The sequence below is a fragment of the Sparassis crispa genome (genome assembly GCF_003851025.1).
Source record: "Sparassis crispa DNA, contig_000005F, whole genome shotgun sequence".
NCBI classification, from domain to species: domain Eukaryota; kingdom Fungi; phylum Basidiomycota; class Agaricomycetes; order Polyporales; family Sparassidaceae; genus Sparassis; species Sparassis crispa.
Genome location: NW_020939752.1, coordinates 1,590,815 through 1,604,718, shown reverse-complemented (window position 1 = coordinate 1,604,718; position 13,904 = coordinate 1,590,815). Strand labels below are relative to the sequence as shown.

Sequence of the window (13,904 nt, the reverse complement as noted above, 5' to 3'; positions counted from 1 at the left end):
GTCGAGCACGCGAATGCTCAGTGTCTTTGTTTGACAGTGACCGAACCTCGACACGTCATGAACAACAGCAAAAAAGAGAGAGACTGACGTTGCACACGACCCCTCATTATTCTCCAGGATAAGATTCGCTTTGATTGCTGTGAGGGTCAACGTGAATATGCCACGGGTGGGGGTGTAAGTGACGGGGGAAGTCGTGCTGGTGTAGCGGTCGAGGCCAGTGTTGGGAGGCGGAGCTCCTGCAGGCCTTCAGTGTCCACTTCATGGGCCCCATCTCTGGCGGCCACTTGCAAGGTGTTTCCGGGCGAAATGACGTCGGCTTGCATTGCTTGACGGCTGCTGCGAACCTGGGATCCGTGGCCGCCTCAGCCAACACGCGCGAACGTCTACTGCGGCGAACTCATCAGGACAGGCGTTGGAACAACGGGCTACAGCCAAGATATCTGGAGATATTGAGAATCGGTCCTGGACGTTGGGGCTTGTTACCTAGGTATAACATCCATCAGTGACGGGATATAGTCCTCAAGGCGAAAATGTGCTTACGAGTGAGGTAAGATTTTGAGAATGACGAAAACATCTGTAGGGAGCATGGAAAATGTGTCTGCCAGTCGACATCCTGTACGGGACGCAATGCGAATGAAGATGTGCTGGGGCTATGATCTCGATGGTGGCCTCCTTTATACCGTTTGTCCACCTAGCTTCGCTCCCGTGAGTGCCAGAAATGCCGCACCACCAATTCCAGTAAATAGGCTTTCTGAATACATTCTTGTACGTTCATGCATGACCCGACGGAGCACGCAGGCATTCCGAGTGGCCACAGTCTCGCTTTTACGACGTCGGAAGACAGCACCGAAGAATGCAGAGGAGACGTCACTGAATACCTGCAGTCAGAATGTGCCGAGGGCTGACAGATTTGCATGAAAGAAGACGCACAGGATAAGGCGATGGCTGCTTGTTTGAGTTCTCATTATGTCGGCCATCACAACAGGATGTTGACACTGAACATCCCTGACACGCTCAACAAGAATTAACAGACTCACTTCCAACGAAGAACCCGCGACGGTGACCAGGAGCCACGGACGTTCAGCAGCCCAATAGCCAGCAGAGGGTTTCTGATAGACGTTGAGCAGCGCATTTGATGAGTCTACGGTTCTTCTGGATCTCTGGTTGGCTCCAAATAATCGTGAGCATGCATTCTTGTTTTCACCCATACAAAATTTCATGAGGTGGAACGGTATGCGCTCCTCGGGCATGAGTATCTCGGGAGACTCGTTGCACTTCTCCAACGACTAGCAGCCGGATATTTCAGGGAAACCAGACCCATCTTCCACTGTAGGTATTATTCAGGCCCATCGAGACACCCTCGCCCCTGTACGTAACCTCCCTCCCTTCGGCATCATCCTTGAGGACGAGGGTCGCGGTGATCGGCGTGAGGGTCAATGTAAATGTGCCCACGGTGGGCGGATACTCGACACTGTAGCTGGTACCGATGTAGCGGGCGGCGCCTGTGTCGGATGTTTTGGCAGTGCCCGCGAAGTTGGCCACTGTCCACTTCAAGACCCCGTCTTTGGCGACCGCTTCCAAGTTGTCTCCGGCGGGCGACTTGTTGACTCTCGCCCTCAACTGCTCGACGGCTGCTGCCAATCTGGGATCCGAGACCGCCTCGACGAACACGTCAGAGGAAACTTGGACTGCAGCGAATTCGTCAGAACGTGTACTTGAGTGGTTATGATTAAGGAATTTGTGCATGTTACCTTCAGCTCCGGACATCGTAATCGGTCACCTACACAAGGCATCAATTATTGACGAGTGTGAATCACAAAGATGACGAGAATAAACACGTACAAGTGTAATCTAGACTTAAGGACCACGAAAGGTTCTGCAGGATACACGGTGAATATGTTCCCGGACGGATGGCCAGCGTATGAGCATGCTTACCACTTACAAAACGCGAAAGGGGATGGGCAGGAGGTATGGGCTCAGTGGAGGTCAATCTCAGTATGTCCTTGAAAGCATAGCTTCGCTCTCGTGGGTTTATCGCAAGGGGGGTCGATATGGCGCAGAAGCGAATCCAGGAACCTGGTACGCAGCAGCTCCCACGTATCTTTCCTGAGGCGCCGGATGCACTTCCCCGCATCCTCGTGGTTATGTCCATCAGCTCCACCATCCGTGCTAAACCAGCGACTCTTTCTTCTGTTCCTGATGAGTCTCTATTATGGTCGGTCGTATCCGTCGATGGCGGCTTCCTACGGCGGCGACTGTATTAACAATTATTGCTCATGAGGGATTTCCATTCGGTGCTAATCGCCATCCGTGAGGCACTGCTGTAGCAAACGAAACATCGGCTGCATATCGATATCCATTGTCCCCGTAGACGTGTTAGGGCACCACATGTTCATACTCCGCAGTAGAGGCTTCGAGTCCCGAGGTCCGCTTCTCTGGCCCATGCGAGCACCATCATTTGCATCTCTCCGGCGATTCCACTCGTCCGTTTTGCCCACAGTCCGATGGAGATCTTACTCGGGGATTGTCGCACGTGACATTCCCTAGGATAGATTGCCCTCTGAGCCACTGTGACGTAGTCTCCTGTAGGCAGACTACAATATAATCCTCATTGAGTGTGGAGGACGGGTTATAAAGGTCTGCTTGAATACGCGCCCCCTGAGCCGTAGTACACGATTTCGTCCGGAAGATGCCGAGCCCGGAAAGCATTTTGCTCGTTCATCGCCCACGTTCACTTTAACTACCATGCAAAATTTGCAAGATGCACATAGAAAGTGCTCTGAGCAAGTTCAAGAGGATATTCACTACGGAAGACCCACCCCAGCTCAATAACGAGCGCGCCACAGCTGAGTGTCGGAGTTGTGACCAGCCAATGGGACGCGTCAGGACGCGTCGAAGCGAACGGCAATTCCCGAAAGCGTGGTGTGACCCCCGCTAATTCAAGCAGAACTGTGACGTACTCCATCAGGAAAACCCAACTTTTACTTAAAGGTGTCCTTATATGACTTAAATGCACTTATGGACCTTAAATAAGGTTAAAAAGGACAAAAAGTCCATAAGTCATATTTCCTTAGAGACTTAAAAGTCGACTTTTGGGAACTTATGGGCCTTAAATAAGGCAAAAAAGGACAAAAAGTCGGAATAAGTCCCATAAGTAAAAGTTGGGTTTTCCTGATGCTCTCCGGTATGACTTGCTTTAACTTCTGCCTCCAGCATGCCTCTACGCTGAAACTCCATCGCCTTGGTCTACCTTCCTTGTCCGCTTAATTTCCTCGATGCTGAGGTGCATTCTGTGGTGGAGATTGTATCGTCCTTCTCCTTCGTCACCGGTCGGACAAGTCTGATCAAGTTAACTTCGTGTTCAAAACGAGGAGTGTGAACGTTTGCACGGGCGCCGCCTTTGAGGAGGACCTTAACGTATCCAGGAGAACAGCGGAGACAGCAGGATTACTTCACCTGGACTGAACGAAGCCCTCTTTTCTTCCAGGTGCTCATACCTTTCGGCCCGGGGTTGGATTCAGACCGCAGGCATTTACTGTCTTGATAAACAGAGGCGATGTCAACGTAGCTACGGTCGCACATTACTGCGTGTTATTTCAATGTTATATGGAAGAAATCCACGTTCAAAAACACAAACTAGCAGACGGTTCCAGATAGCTAATGCATGACTTGTGGTCAACGAACTCGTGGTTGAAAACCGGCACTGGAGGTCAGTGAGAGCGTATCGGCTTGGTCGTTCATTCGTCTTCAACTTGCACATACCGATGACCATATTTCTGGAGGTCAAATCCGCTCCACGCGATCACCTTTTGACCCCGACGTGACCTGTCCATACCATCTAGGACGTTATCTCTGCGCTGTGTCAACCTCGCTAGGAAGATTGAAGATCGACAATCACGCAGCCGCTCTTCGCCATAAGCAAGCTTCGGTCGCATATGAAGCTCACCAAGGCAACTCCTGTCTGTTATGTCTTCGCGTAAGAGTGAGATTTTTTGCTCTACCCTTGCGTTATCGCTAGGGGTCTTGTAGAAGCATATGCGCCCGCTGTCGGTTTCATTGAGACGATTCAGAAGGACTCTTTCGAGCTTCTCTTCGGACAACTTGAATGCCAATGAAGCTAAATGCACGCCGGATGTAGACAGCGCTGAAATCTCCACCGAACCTGCTGTAGCAGAACCGGGATTCCGGTACAGGTTCACCTGCAACAACTAATAGGGAATCTGCTGACCTTTGGAAAGTGCAGTTCTTCGCGCTGACGCTGAATAGGATAACTTCATCGTGGGACCCTTACCATAAGGGGAAGGTGAGATGCCTGGAAAGGAAAAAAGGAGCAGCGAACGTCCGCCACATGAACGAGTCACAATCCCGACTTGTTGAACTCTGTGATCTATCTTACGACGAAGTGCTTAGCGCCAACGATACACTGATATTTGTACAAACTCTCGTCAGGTCAAACGGTACACGCTACTGAGCCATAGCTAATTCCGACAACATCATGCGCCTCTCCAGTGGCTAGCGGCGGAACACTTCAACCAAGGTAGGCCCACCTCCCATAGTAAGTGTTGGACAGGTCCACCGAGACACCCTCGCCCTTGTACACCGTCTGCTTTCCATCGTCACCCTTTAGGGTGAGCTCCGCCTCAGTTGTGGTGAGGACCAACGTGAAACTGCCAGTCGTGGGTGCAAACTCGGCGGTGGACCCCGTGCCGGAGTAGTTGGCGGCGCCCACGTCGGAGGTCTGGGCAGAGCCTCGGTAGTTCGTCTTAAGTGTCCACTGCAGGACACCGTCTTTGGCAACCACCTTCAAGGGATCACCTTTCCCAATGGGTTCGGCCTTCACCTTGTTGACGGCGGCTACCACTTTGGGATTGGTACCCACGTTGGCAAACACGTCGGCGGGAACGTTTGCTGTAACAAACTCATTAGATCATGCGCTGGAACAATGGGCTAAAGCCAGGACAACTGGCGACACTGGTTACCTGGCTCAGACATTGGGGCTTCTTACCTATGTAAAGAGTCAACAACAGAATAACGACCTCAAGGTCAAACAATACGCTTACGAATGAATAACGGTTTGGAAACGACGAAGAGGTCTGCAGGGACAGGGTGAATATGTGTGCCGATGGTCGACCCGTGGATGAACGTGCTCACCAGTGGCACAGAGCGAGCACGGATGTCAAGTTGAGGCCTGAGCTTGACGGAGACCTCTTTTATATCTTCGTCCATAGTCACTCTCATTGGTCAATCGCAAGCGAGCAATCGACAAGACGTAGAGCCAGCTCCAAGGGAACAAAAGACCGTTTGTGAACACATTCGTGCTCACTCCGCTCGTACTTGATCGGCGGAGCACGCAGGTAATCCTCATGACCACGGCATCGCTCCTAGGACGTTGCGCGGACATCGATGGATGCAGGGAACATGTCACCGAATACATGCGGTCGGAATGCGCATGTACCGACCCAACACTCTCACGTTCTTAGATGTGTGCCGCCATTGATGATATTAGAACATATACGGCTGAAGAGGTGAAACCAGACCAACGATCAATTTCGTGTTCTGCGAATATTCGAGCGCTTGACTTTTTTTCTCGTTATTCGATCAAATAGCGAACCGAGGGGTGAAGAAGCAGGCTGCCTCCGTCGTCCTAAGCGCTGCCGCGAACGAGATCCTGCGCCATGTTGACGTTTGAAACCTTGACCTCGACGCCATCGTCACGTTCTCGCCTGCAAGTTCAATCATCAGTCCGCCAGTTAAGACGCTGGTAGATAATACGGGGCATCGAACATACTAAAAACTCTGACGGTTCCCAGAAAAGATGTACGATGCACGGAATTTGCGACTAGCACTTATTGGTCCTCTCGATACAATTGTCGAGAACGAGAACAATAGTGAACCATTCACTCAGCTCCATAGACCAATATCCACGTTGCTTCATTGGGTGAGGCGGTACCGATATGGTGACCTGTGTTCAATCACTCAAACTGAGATCCGTAGATTCCTATGTAGCGAGCGGCACGAGTGGAGCGTGTTCTGAGATAGTCCAGATCATCGATTCATTTTCTATTGCCGTTATATGTCTGCGCCATTGTGGTTCCTTAATGAATCAGGAGATGCGCACCTCAGTAATGGTGCTCACATCTGTGAACCTTCTTGCATTATTGACAACTTGAGTATCGATGTATGTAGCCTCGTGAACAGGGGTTGCCGCGATGTCAAACGGATGCGTAAGTATTCGGGAGCGTGAGAATGCCTAGTCATCATCACGAATTATGTTCTTCTACGAACAACATTCACGAACAGCATTGAGGTACTAGGGCGGCGTTCACTTGCACCCAGGCTTGTTGAAAATGGTGGAGGAGACATCCAGTGATCCGGCGGAACGTAAAAATTTGCCACACCTTAAAGGAAAGATCAGCTTGCTAACGACATACTTGAAGCGCAACATGGGCCTACCCACGAGCCGCACAAAGTCACGGTATAAGCTGTGGAATCTATGCCGATCTGCCGATCACAAAATACGCCTCGATGAGTCACGTGCAGTGCCGTTCCTTCGAGTGCTTTCTCTTAATCTTTCTGTTTACGGTCAAACTCCGACATTTTGGTAGGTGCAAAAAGGATTGTACTGGCCATTACAGCTGATAGATATGCCTCAGGAGTCGATGTTCTCGTAAGTGCAAAACTCGCTGACAATGGGTACGGAACTGATGATTTTCTAGGCTTCTGCCGGCGCGAAATCACTCGGAGTCCATTGCATGATTGCGCTGTATGTCTCAGCTTCCCCGCTATGTTGCCTTCTGGACATCTGCCTAGGTGCCTCGTGTTCATGTGATGCGCGTACCTGTCCAAGCCTATGGTCAGCGCCTCTTTCTAGGTGAGATGATTCATCTCTCACGATGGCGTCTTCTTGCGGCAGCAATTGTATTAGCATTGCACTCTATACACTTCCTGCGCCTGATGTAACTAATCAATTATCCATAGCTAATCGTTGCGTTTTATGCTGCAAAAACGAGGCACGCGACCGAGCAGCAAAATCTCAGTACAGAGCCTCTTTTATTTCCTGTTCTTCCGTGCAGGTCTAATTTTGCGACCGAATATTACGATGAACGGGACACTGACCCCCTAGACATTGCTGGTTTCTGACCGATTTAGACAATATCACAGAAACATCAGATGTGCGCCAGAGGTAGTGTGGGCCCCTGATATTCACTGGGTTCAACCCCCGATTTCTCATGCACTATCTGATCCCGTCGACATTTCGAACCGCCCCATGTTCAACGGAATGAGCCAATCTCCGGACTGGGTGGTTCAATGACAAGCTGCCAAGCTAAGAGCCCCATCTCTGACCCCCAGCGTCGTCCTGATTTCAAGTGCTGTACTGCTCTCAGCCCTGCATCCTCATTCACACATCTCTCGGCGATTTCACCCACCCGGCCTACCCGCAATCAGAGAATGAGCTCTAGGGACATTGTGCGCATGTTTCCTCAGCCTCACGTTGGGATGCGTTCACCGCGACCATGGTCGCACGGCCATTTACCCTCGTGGTGGCCTGCTTTGTCTTCTGTCGCCGGCATCCCGAAATGCCGGACCACCATCGCCTCATTCGAGCTTGCTCTCTCACTCTTACTTCCTAACCATTCCGTCACGGACTGCTCACGACTGGGATCATGTTAAGGAGGATGCCATCATGTCTCGGTGCTGAACTACGTCACCTATCTAGGTTTATTCACCTCATATGCAGAGAGGGTAATATTGCGTGTTTAAAGTAACAGCATCGAATTCACTCCTTGAGTCAGGATAACAGGAAGAACGCTAAGACACCCTCCGCTGGAACACCATTCTGCAAATGTTCTCTTGGAAGCTCACTTCTCCATGGGTATTGTCGATGAGGAGCCGCAAGCGTTCAGTATCGCAGTACAAACCAAAGGCGATGCCGATCTGACTACGATTACTCGTCACGTTCCGTAAGATGAGTGTTATTCAGGGGGATCTATATCGCGTGTATGGAACTCTAAGCGGCTAGATCGCCTGCATAGGATCATCTCCCTTTTTCCCTTCGACGCCCCTTGTCCAGTCGAAGCCCAAGCCCTTCCACTCAGGTCGCGTCCATTGATGGAGCGCCTCCACGGCGGCGGAACCCCAGTCATACGAATCGTGCTCGGAAAAGTCTTCGGGACCATCAACAAAGATCGCAAGACCCTGGTTCTGGGCTGCAATGAACTTCTCCTCAACCCCGTTCGAGATAAGATCCCGTAACGGCGAGAAGAAACCACGGACGTTCAGTAATACAACAGCTAGAGGAAGGTCTCAGCCAGAATGTCGTATGTTGTGTAATCCAAGAACTTACGCTTGTTCTGGATGCCCAGTTGACTCCATGTTATCGCTTCGAGTACCTGAGACAACTAATGAGTACCACATCGCTCGAGCTTGAGTTCATATCACCTCTTCAAATGTCCCAAATCCACCTGGAAGACCAACGAAGCCACCAGCGCGCTTCGCCATAAGCATTTTCCGGTCGTGCATAGAGCTCACCAGGATAACTTCTGTCTTTTATATGTTTGGATTAGCATAATGTTCCACTAGATGACATTACATTGTCATTAACACCCCGAACTTAAGCGGCCTACCTGCTCACGTCCCGCTTCATTGAGAATGACTTTTGATCCATGGTCCGCTTCCTCGACTTTGCCTCCCTCTCCTCCTGCGGCAACCATTGCATATGGCACAACACCAGTGACTCTGCCCCCTTTCTCTAGCACTGCCCCGGAGACTATGCCCATAATTCCCTTATATCCTCCGCCATAAACTAGCGAATGGCCCGAAGTCGCCAGAGCATGTCCGAGCGCTGCGGAGAACGAACTCGCCTCTCAGTTTTGTCTGCAGTTTCAGCGTTTCACCGAACTCAAAGACTCACAAGACGCCGCATGGCGAAACGCAGGCTGTTTACCCAGCGAAGAACCGCAGTATACTGCTACTGCTGCGGTAGGATCCATGGTTTGGGACTCAGGCTTTCTTGATCCTTCACGCTATGTGTATAAGAGTGTGTGGAAGATATCGATTTCCCGCACCGTGCTCGGCGTGTGTTATGCGTGCACCTTGCGTGCCCGTGCTCAGGCGAGTGACTCATGCCGCATCTGCGATCACGATACGGCCATCATGATAATGCGAGACAACAGTAGTATGAGAGGAGAACTTCAAGCAGGGAGATCGGGCAATCCGAGTGATGACGCGGTCAATTTGAGAGTACTTCAAAGCTGAAGCGCTGAAGGACGATGCGCAAGTTAAACAGTGTAGAGTCACGGTTATGGACGTTGGACTTCGGTCCCGTACTGAAATTCGTAACTAATTCGAGGAATACATACTTACTCTACGTATCAGCTTGAGGAAACAATTGACGTCGATAACATTGGTCCTTCGCCTACATTGGTAAATCGCCCTATCGGTGCCTACTGCGCAGGCATGAGATCCCAACATAATGATTACATGACTGCCGCATGTATGCTTCAAGGGCTGATGCATACGTTCACACAGGAAGACTTACTCACTTGGACGTCCAATATTAAATGGGTCGGATACCGAGTTCCCAGAGATGATATCTCATAACCCATTCCCAGTCTGCACATCCGAAATCTTCGACAGTTGCAAACATAACCTTCCGCAGAGACCATGGAGGGGAGAGCTCTACCTCATCATCCACTCGCTCAACGCGCATAAAGTTGTCGTTCTTGCTAATTAATTCCAGGTCTCCAAGGGCATAACAGAAGTCATGCGGAGTAAGCCACGTTACCCCGTGTCCGGAGAAATGCAAGAATCGCAGCTTTGCGCATCGGGTGAACTGTAAATTGTCACCTCAATGTAGGAGTTGTTTGTAAGGTAAAATAAAGACATACCAATTGGATCCAGTGTGTATCATCTAAAGTCTTCAATATGTGCGTTCCCAACCGTAACGCTGTGAGGTTGGGTGGGAGGTATTCTCGAAAGCATGAGAGATCGTCGGGCCAGGCATCCTCCACTGACGACTCCAACTGGAATCCCAGAACTTTCAAATGCTCCAGTTTTCCAACCGCCGATAAGACAGGAATGAGCCGTTTCCAATCACATGTCACAAGGAGATCTAGTCGTCGAAGTTTCCATTTCTTTTGGACGAAGACGGTGAAAGCATCTATTTGCTCGTCTGTCAATGTTCTCCCAGGATTGATTATTTTGAGAGAAGTCAGATGCGGGAGCGCCTTTGGATCTGACTTAAATATCTGAAAGACTGTCTCACCCGCGAGAGGAGGTGGCATAATAGTAAGCGACTCCAGCTGTACGCTATGGTGGAAGAGGAGTGATATGTTGTCGAGATGCGTCGCGTGCACAAGCTCAAGGTGTGTCAGGTCTCGCAACACTCGAATCGGAGACATCCAGAGCAAATCACCATAGACGCAAAGCTCACGCAATGTCTCTGCATTCGCTTCCACCAAGTGCTCGCATGGAAGCAAGGATCTGACCTTGTCTGGTGGAGTTGAATGGCCAAAGTCCCAGTAAAATGAGATAGAACGCAGGCGTTGCAACTCATCGAGAGGTGGAAGGGTCGACGGTGGAATACTGCGACACTGATGATTAAGTATGGGCTAACGATTCCAGGAAGTACTCACGAGACATCAAACATCTCTAGTGATGGACAGGATTCAACTAGGGTCATCACAATATCTGCCGGCAGCTTGGGATACATCCCGCGCCACACGAAGCCGCGAAGGTGACGAAGCGCTCTAAGGGCTTCCATGAGACAACCTACATGCAGACGGGAGGAAATCAGAACTCCGGAGAGAGTATAAAAATTAACTAACGTCGCTCGAAGATAGCTGGTCCTGCGCTCGTGTACGAATGCACTACCAATTTTTTGACGACTCGAGCAAAAGAAGGGTCGGTGCTGATTCGATGGAGAATATCCCACGACATAGATGACAGAAGGCTCGTTAACAATCTATCCTGGAGAGAAATCCGCTCAGATGGAACTGGAAAGCCGGGAACCCATGCGCCAAAGTAGATCTTCGTTGTGCGGAAAAGACGAGACAGAGCAAGGTCATGCATTTGTTTCGAGACAAATAGACATATGCGATGGTCACTGGTCGATAGTAAGTCAATGATTAGCTGCCATATTTCGACTGGTATTCCACTGTGGTCAAGCATGATGTAGTGCAGAGACTTGGAGACTTCTGTTCGAGTGCAACTATTCATAAGTCACTCGGCGAGGTTCAGATTTGGGAGTGAATCACGTATACGTAAGCATCCTCGCCCCTCGGAGTCCCCTCGGTCTTGCATGTCCGAAGACTTCCTTGTAGCGACGACATATAACCGCCACAGAATAGCAGTATGATGGAACTGTCATATTCGTTCTTTGCTTTCGCATCACATCATCCTCCTAAGCAGTATTCGTCATGACGACGTTTAGAAAGGCGACTTTCGATGCAGCGATCTACGCGTCAGGTAAGTTTCGAATGAGAATAAAACGTATTCAGACATTGTGGAATGGTCGGGATATCGATCAGACGCTGATGATACACCACAGCAAGGCCGACGTATCCTCGTCAACTGTACGACTTTGTCTTCCAGTATCACGAGCGTGGTGCCACCGCAAGATGGGACCTTGCCCTGGACCTTGGGTGCGGAACGGGTGCGTGTACTCGCGATTAGCGCGACATTCTAGTGTTTGTGGAATGCGTTGCCGTAGGACAAGCGACGCACGAGCTTACGCCGTTCAAGCGCGTTATTGGAGTTGACCCTAGTGCGCGCATGATTGAGCGAGCGAACCAGGATATCAAAGAAAGCGGTCTTTTTGACCAGGGTCGCCTTCAATTCATCCAATCACCTGCAGAGAGTCTAAGCTTCGTAGGAGATGGAAGCGTGGACTTGATGGTGTCTGGTATACTTTCTTGTACCAGAGTGAGACGTTATATTGATTGTGTTGTATAGCTCAAGCTGCCCACTGGTTTGACTGGAAGATGCTCTGGACTGAGTCTGCGCGGGTCTTGCGAAAGGATGGAACTCTCGCTGCTTGGGTAAATATACTGGTATTATCGTTTGTGCAGACTGTGACGCCAATCCATTCTGCAGGGCTATTCCGAGTTCCGTGTTACGGACTGCCCGGATGCAACTCCACTCATCCACCAGTATGCTCAAGGAACTGACCCTGAGAACTCGCTAGGTCCGCACTGGGAGCGACCCGGGCGCACCATCGTGGATAATCATTACCTCGATATCCCCCATCCATCAGAAGTGGTTCCCGGAAAGTTCAGCGATTTTGAGCGCGTCTTCTTCTCAGGTGTGCAATACCACTGTCTCTCTCCGCAACTAACCGAACTAACGCGAGGACTGCACAGGCGATCACCACCCCAGCTTGCCGTCTCCCCGTCCAGTCATTCTGCGGAAGACGACAACGTGGGCCGGGCTGATGGCGTACCTTCGCTCGTCCAGCTCCTTGCACAACTTCCACGAGCGCTACCCTACTGATCTCGAGCGGCCCGACGGCGATATCGCCGTGCGCTTCCTGCGCAGGCTGAAGGAGGCAGTTGCGAAGAAACAGGGAAAGGAAGGACAAGAGCTTCGGGACGAGGAGGAGGTTGTCATTGAGTGGCCGCTCGCACTCATCTTGGCAAGGAAGGCGTGAGGTGTAGATGCTACGTGGCCATGGTTGTGATACTTGTACGAGTATGCGGTTAGGACAGGAATGGCGAGTCTCTCTCTGGCGGTGAAACGAATTGCGACTGATTTTAGTTGTCGCTGAGTGACTGTGCGTAGATGATGTTCTGGATCTTCCTTGTAAGCATTCGTGTCCAAGCGATATCTCCTCAACATGCATATGAGGCTGTTGTTGCATAGATTTCCCGTTGGAGGCTCGCAACGAAGGCCTTGCTCATGTTCACTTGGTTATCGATTGCCGGGTCGTATCCGCAACTCCAAAAATGGCCCGCCCCTCGTGATGGCAAATGGCTGACCATGTTGATAGCTAGTTGTGATCCAAGCAGGGTTCTTCATAGTGTTCTCAGACCGCATGGTTCCTCAGAGTGAAAGCAAGACTATTGTTCCGACGTGGATTCTTCAACGTTTCGTCCTCTGTTCCAACGTTTTATTCGCTCTGTCAAGTACCCCTCATGGATTCTATGGTATCCATTCTTTATCGTTATTTTTCATTGAGCGGCAGCTGCTCTCCTGCAGCGGGTGCGTCGCACGGTTTCTGTTTCCTTTAAGAAATTCGCCAGAATCGTCCGTGGGTCCCCCGATCATAATGGCTGTGCGTGCTCTGTACTTGTGCATAAGCTGTCCATCTTCCTGACAAAATTTGCCATACACGAAGATCCCTTCATTGCGTCTTGGCAGAGCAGCCTTCAGTGAGTTTTGCGGACGTTGCGATCACGCTGACTCTAACATCTCCTAGTACGGCCAACCCTACCCTTTTATCCCTACCCTTTTATTTTACCTGTCGTCGATGATCAACATGCATGTTGTCCTCAGGATATCGTTCAGTGCTCCCTTCGCGTTTTCCCTCCCTGTGGATACACGAAAAAGGCCCTGACGGGCGACCTCCCGCCGGACGCCGCTGCGACGAGCATCTGGATATCTCCCGGCTCGCTGGAGCCCTAAGACGTGCATCGTCTCGGGAGGGGCGGAGCTGACCCTGGATCTGATGCGGACGATGCGCAACAGGATGCGGGCGGACATGGGCGAGAAGCAGGTGACGTACATCGAGATGGAGGACGCATCAGACGACTTCTTCATGCTGTCCTTTTTTGAGCCTGAGCGCACGAACATGCTCACGGCGTCTGGTCACCGATTGGATTGGGAAGTTGTGGATGCGGACAACGGCAGATCGCACCCGGAGATGATATAGTATAGACTGCTAAATCCCTATATACAGACCAAGCCAC

At 50.8% G+C, this 13,904-nt stretch overlaps 6 protein-coding genes across 6 annotated transcripts; 3 read left to right on the top strand and 3 right to left on the bottom strand.

Moving 5' to 3' along the window:
- Nucleotides 1-1,302: 1,302 nt before the first annotated feature.
- On the bottom strand, nt 1,303-1,767 carry SCP_0605460 (hypothetical protein; the record flags this gene model as incomplete). Its single annotated transcript, XM_027759679.1, has 2 exons — nt 1,303-1,688; nt 1,752-1,767. The coding sequence occupies 2 exons, from the start codon at nt 1,765-1,767 to the stop codon at nt 1,303-1,305; spliced, it is 402 nt and encodes a 133-aa protein (XP_027615480.1).
- Nucleotides 1,768-2,051: 284 nt separating this feature from the next.
- SCP_0605450 (hypothetical protein) lies at nt 2,052-2,264 on the top strand (the record flags this gene model as incomplete). The annotated part of the gene is made up of 1 exon (XM_027759678.1): nt 2,052-2,264. The coding sequence occupies one exon, from the start codon at nt 2,052-2,054 to the stop codon at nt 2,262-2,264; it is 213 nt and encodes a 70-aa protein (XP_027615479.1).
- Nucleotides 2,265-4,528: 2,264 nt separating this feature from the next.
- On the bottom strand, nt 4,529-4,992 carry SCP_0605440 (hypothetical protein; the record flags this gene model as incomplete). The annotated part of the gene is made up of 2 exons (XM_027759677.1): nt 4,529-4,908; nt 4,980-4,992. 2 exons carry the CDS (start codon nt 4,990-4,992, stop codon nt 4,529-4,531), a joined length of 393 nt encoding a protein of 130 aa, XP_027615478.1.
- A 3,024-nt stretch (nt 4,993-8,016) lies between these two features.
- SCP_0605430 (LOG family protein) lies at nt 8,017-8,990 on the bottom strand (the record flags this gene model as incomplete). The annotated part of the gene is made up of 5 exons (XM_027759676.1): nt 8,017-8,291; nt 8,345-8,390; nt 8,440-8,544; nt 8,625-8,842; nt 8,912-8,990. 5 exons carry the CDS (start codon nt 8,988-8,990, stop codon nt 8,017-8,019), a joined length of 723 nt encoding a protein of 240 aa, XP_027615477.1.
- Nucleotides 8,991-11,417: 2,427 nt separating this feature from the next.
- Nucleotides 11,418-12,646, top strand: SCP_0605420 (hypothetical protein; the record flags this gene model as incomplete). Its single annotated transcript, XM_027759675.1, has 6 exons — nt 11,418-11,466; nt 11,549-11,653; nt 11,711-11,902; nt 11,953-12,038; nt 12,094-12,301; nt 12,360-12,646. The coding sequence occupies 6 exons, from the start codon at nt 11,418-11,420 to the stop codon at nt 12,644-12,646; spliced, it is 927 nt and encodes a 308-aa protein (XP_027615476.1).
- A 1,038-nt stretch (nt 12,647-13,684) lies between these two features.
- Nucleotides 13,685-13,867, top strand: SCP_0605410 (hypothetical protein; the record flags this gene model as incomplete). Its single annotated transcript, XM_027759674.1, has 1 exon — nt 13,685-13,867. One exon carries the CDS (start codon nt 13,685-13,687, stop codon nt 13,865-13,867), a length of 183 nt encoding a protein of 60 aa, XP_027615475.1.
- Between the last annotated feature and the right edge of the window lie 37 nt (nt 13,868-13,904).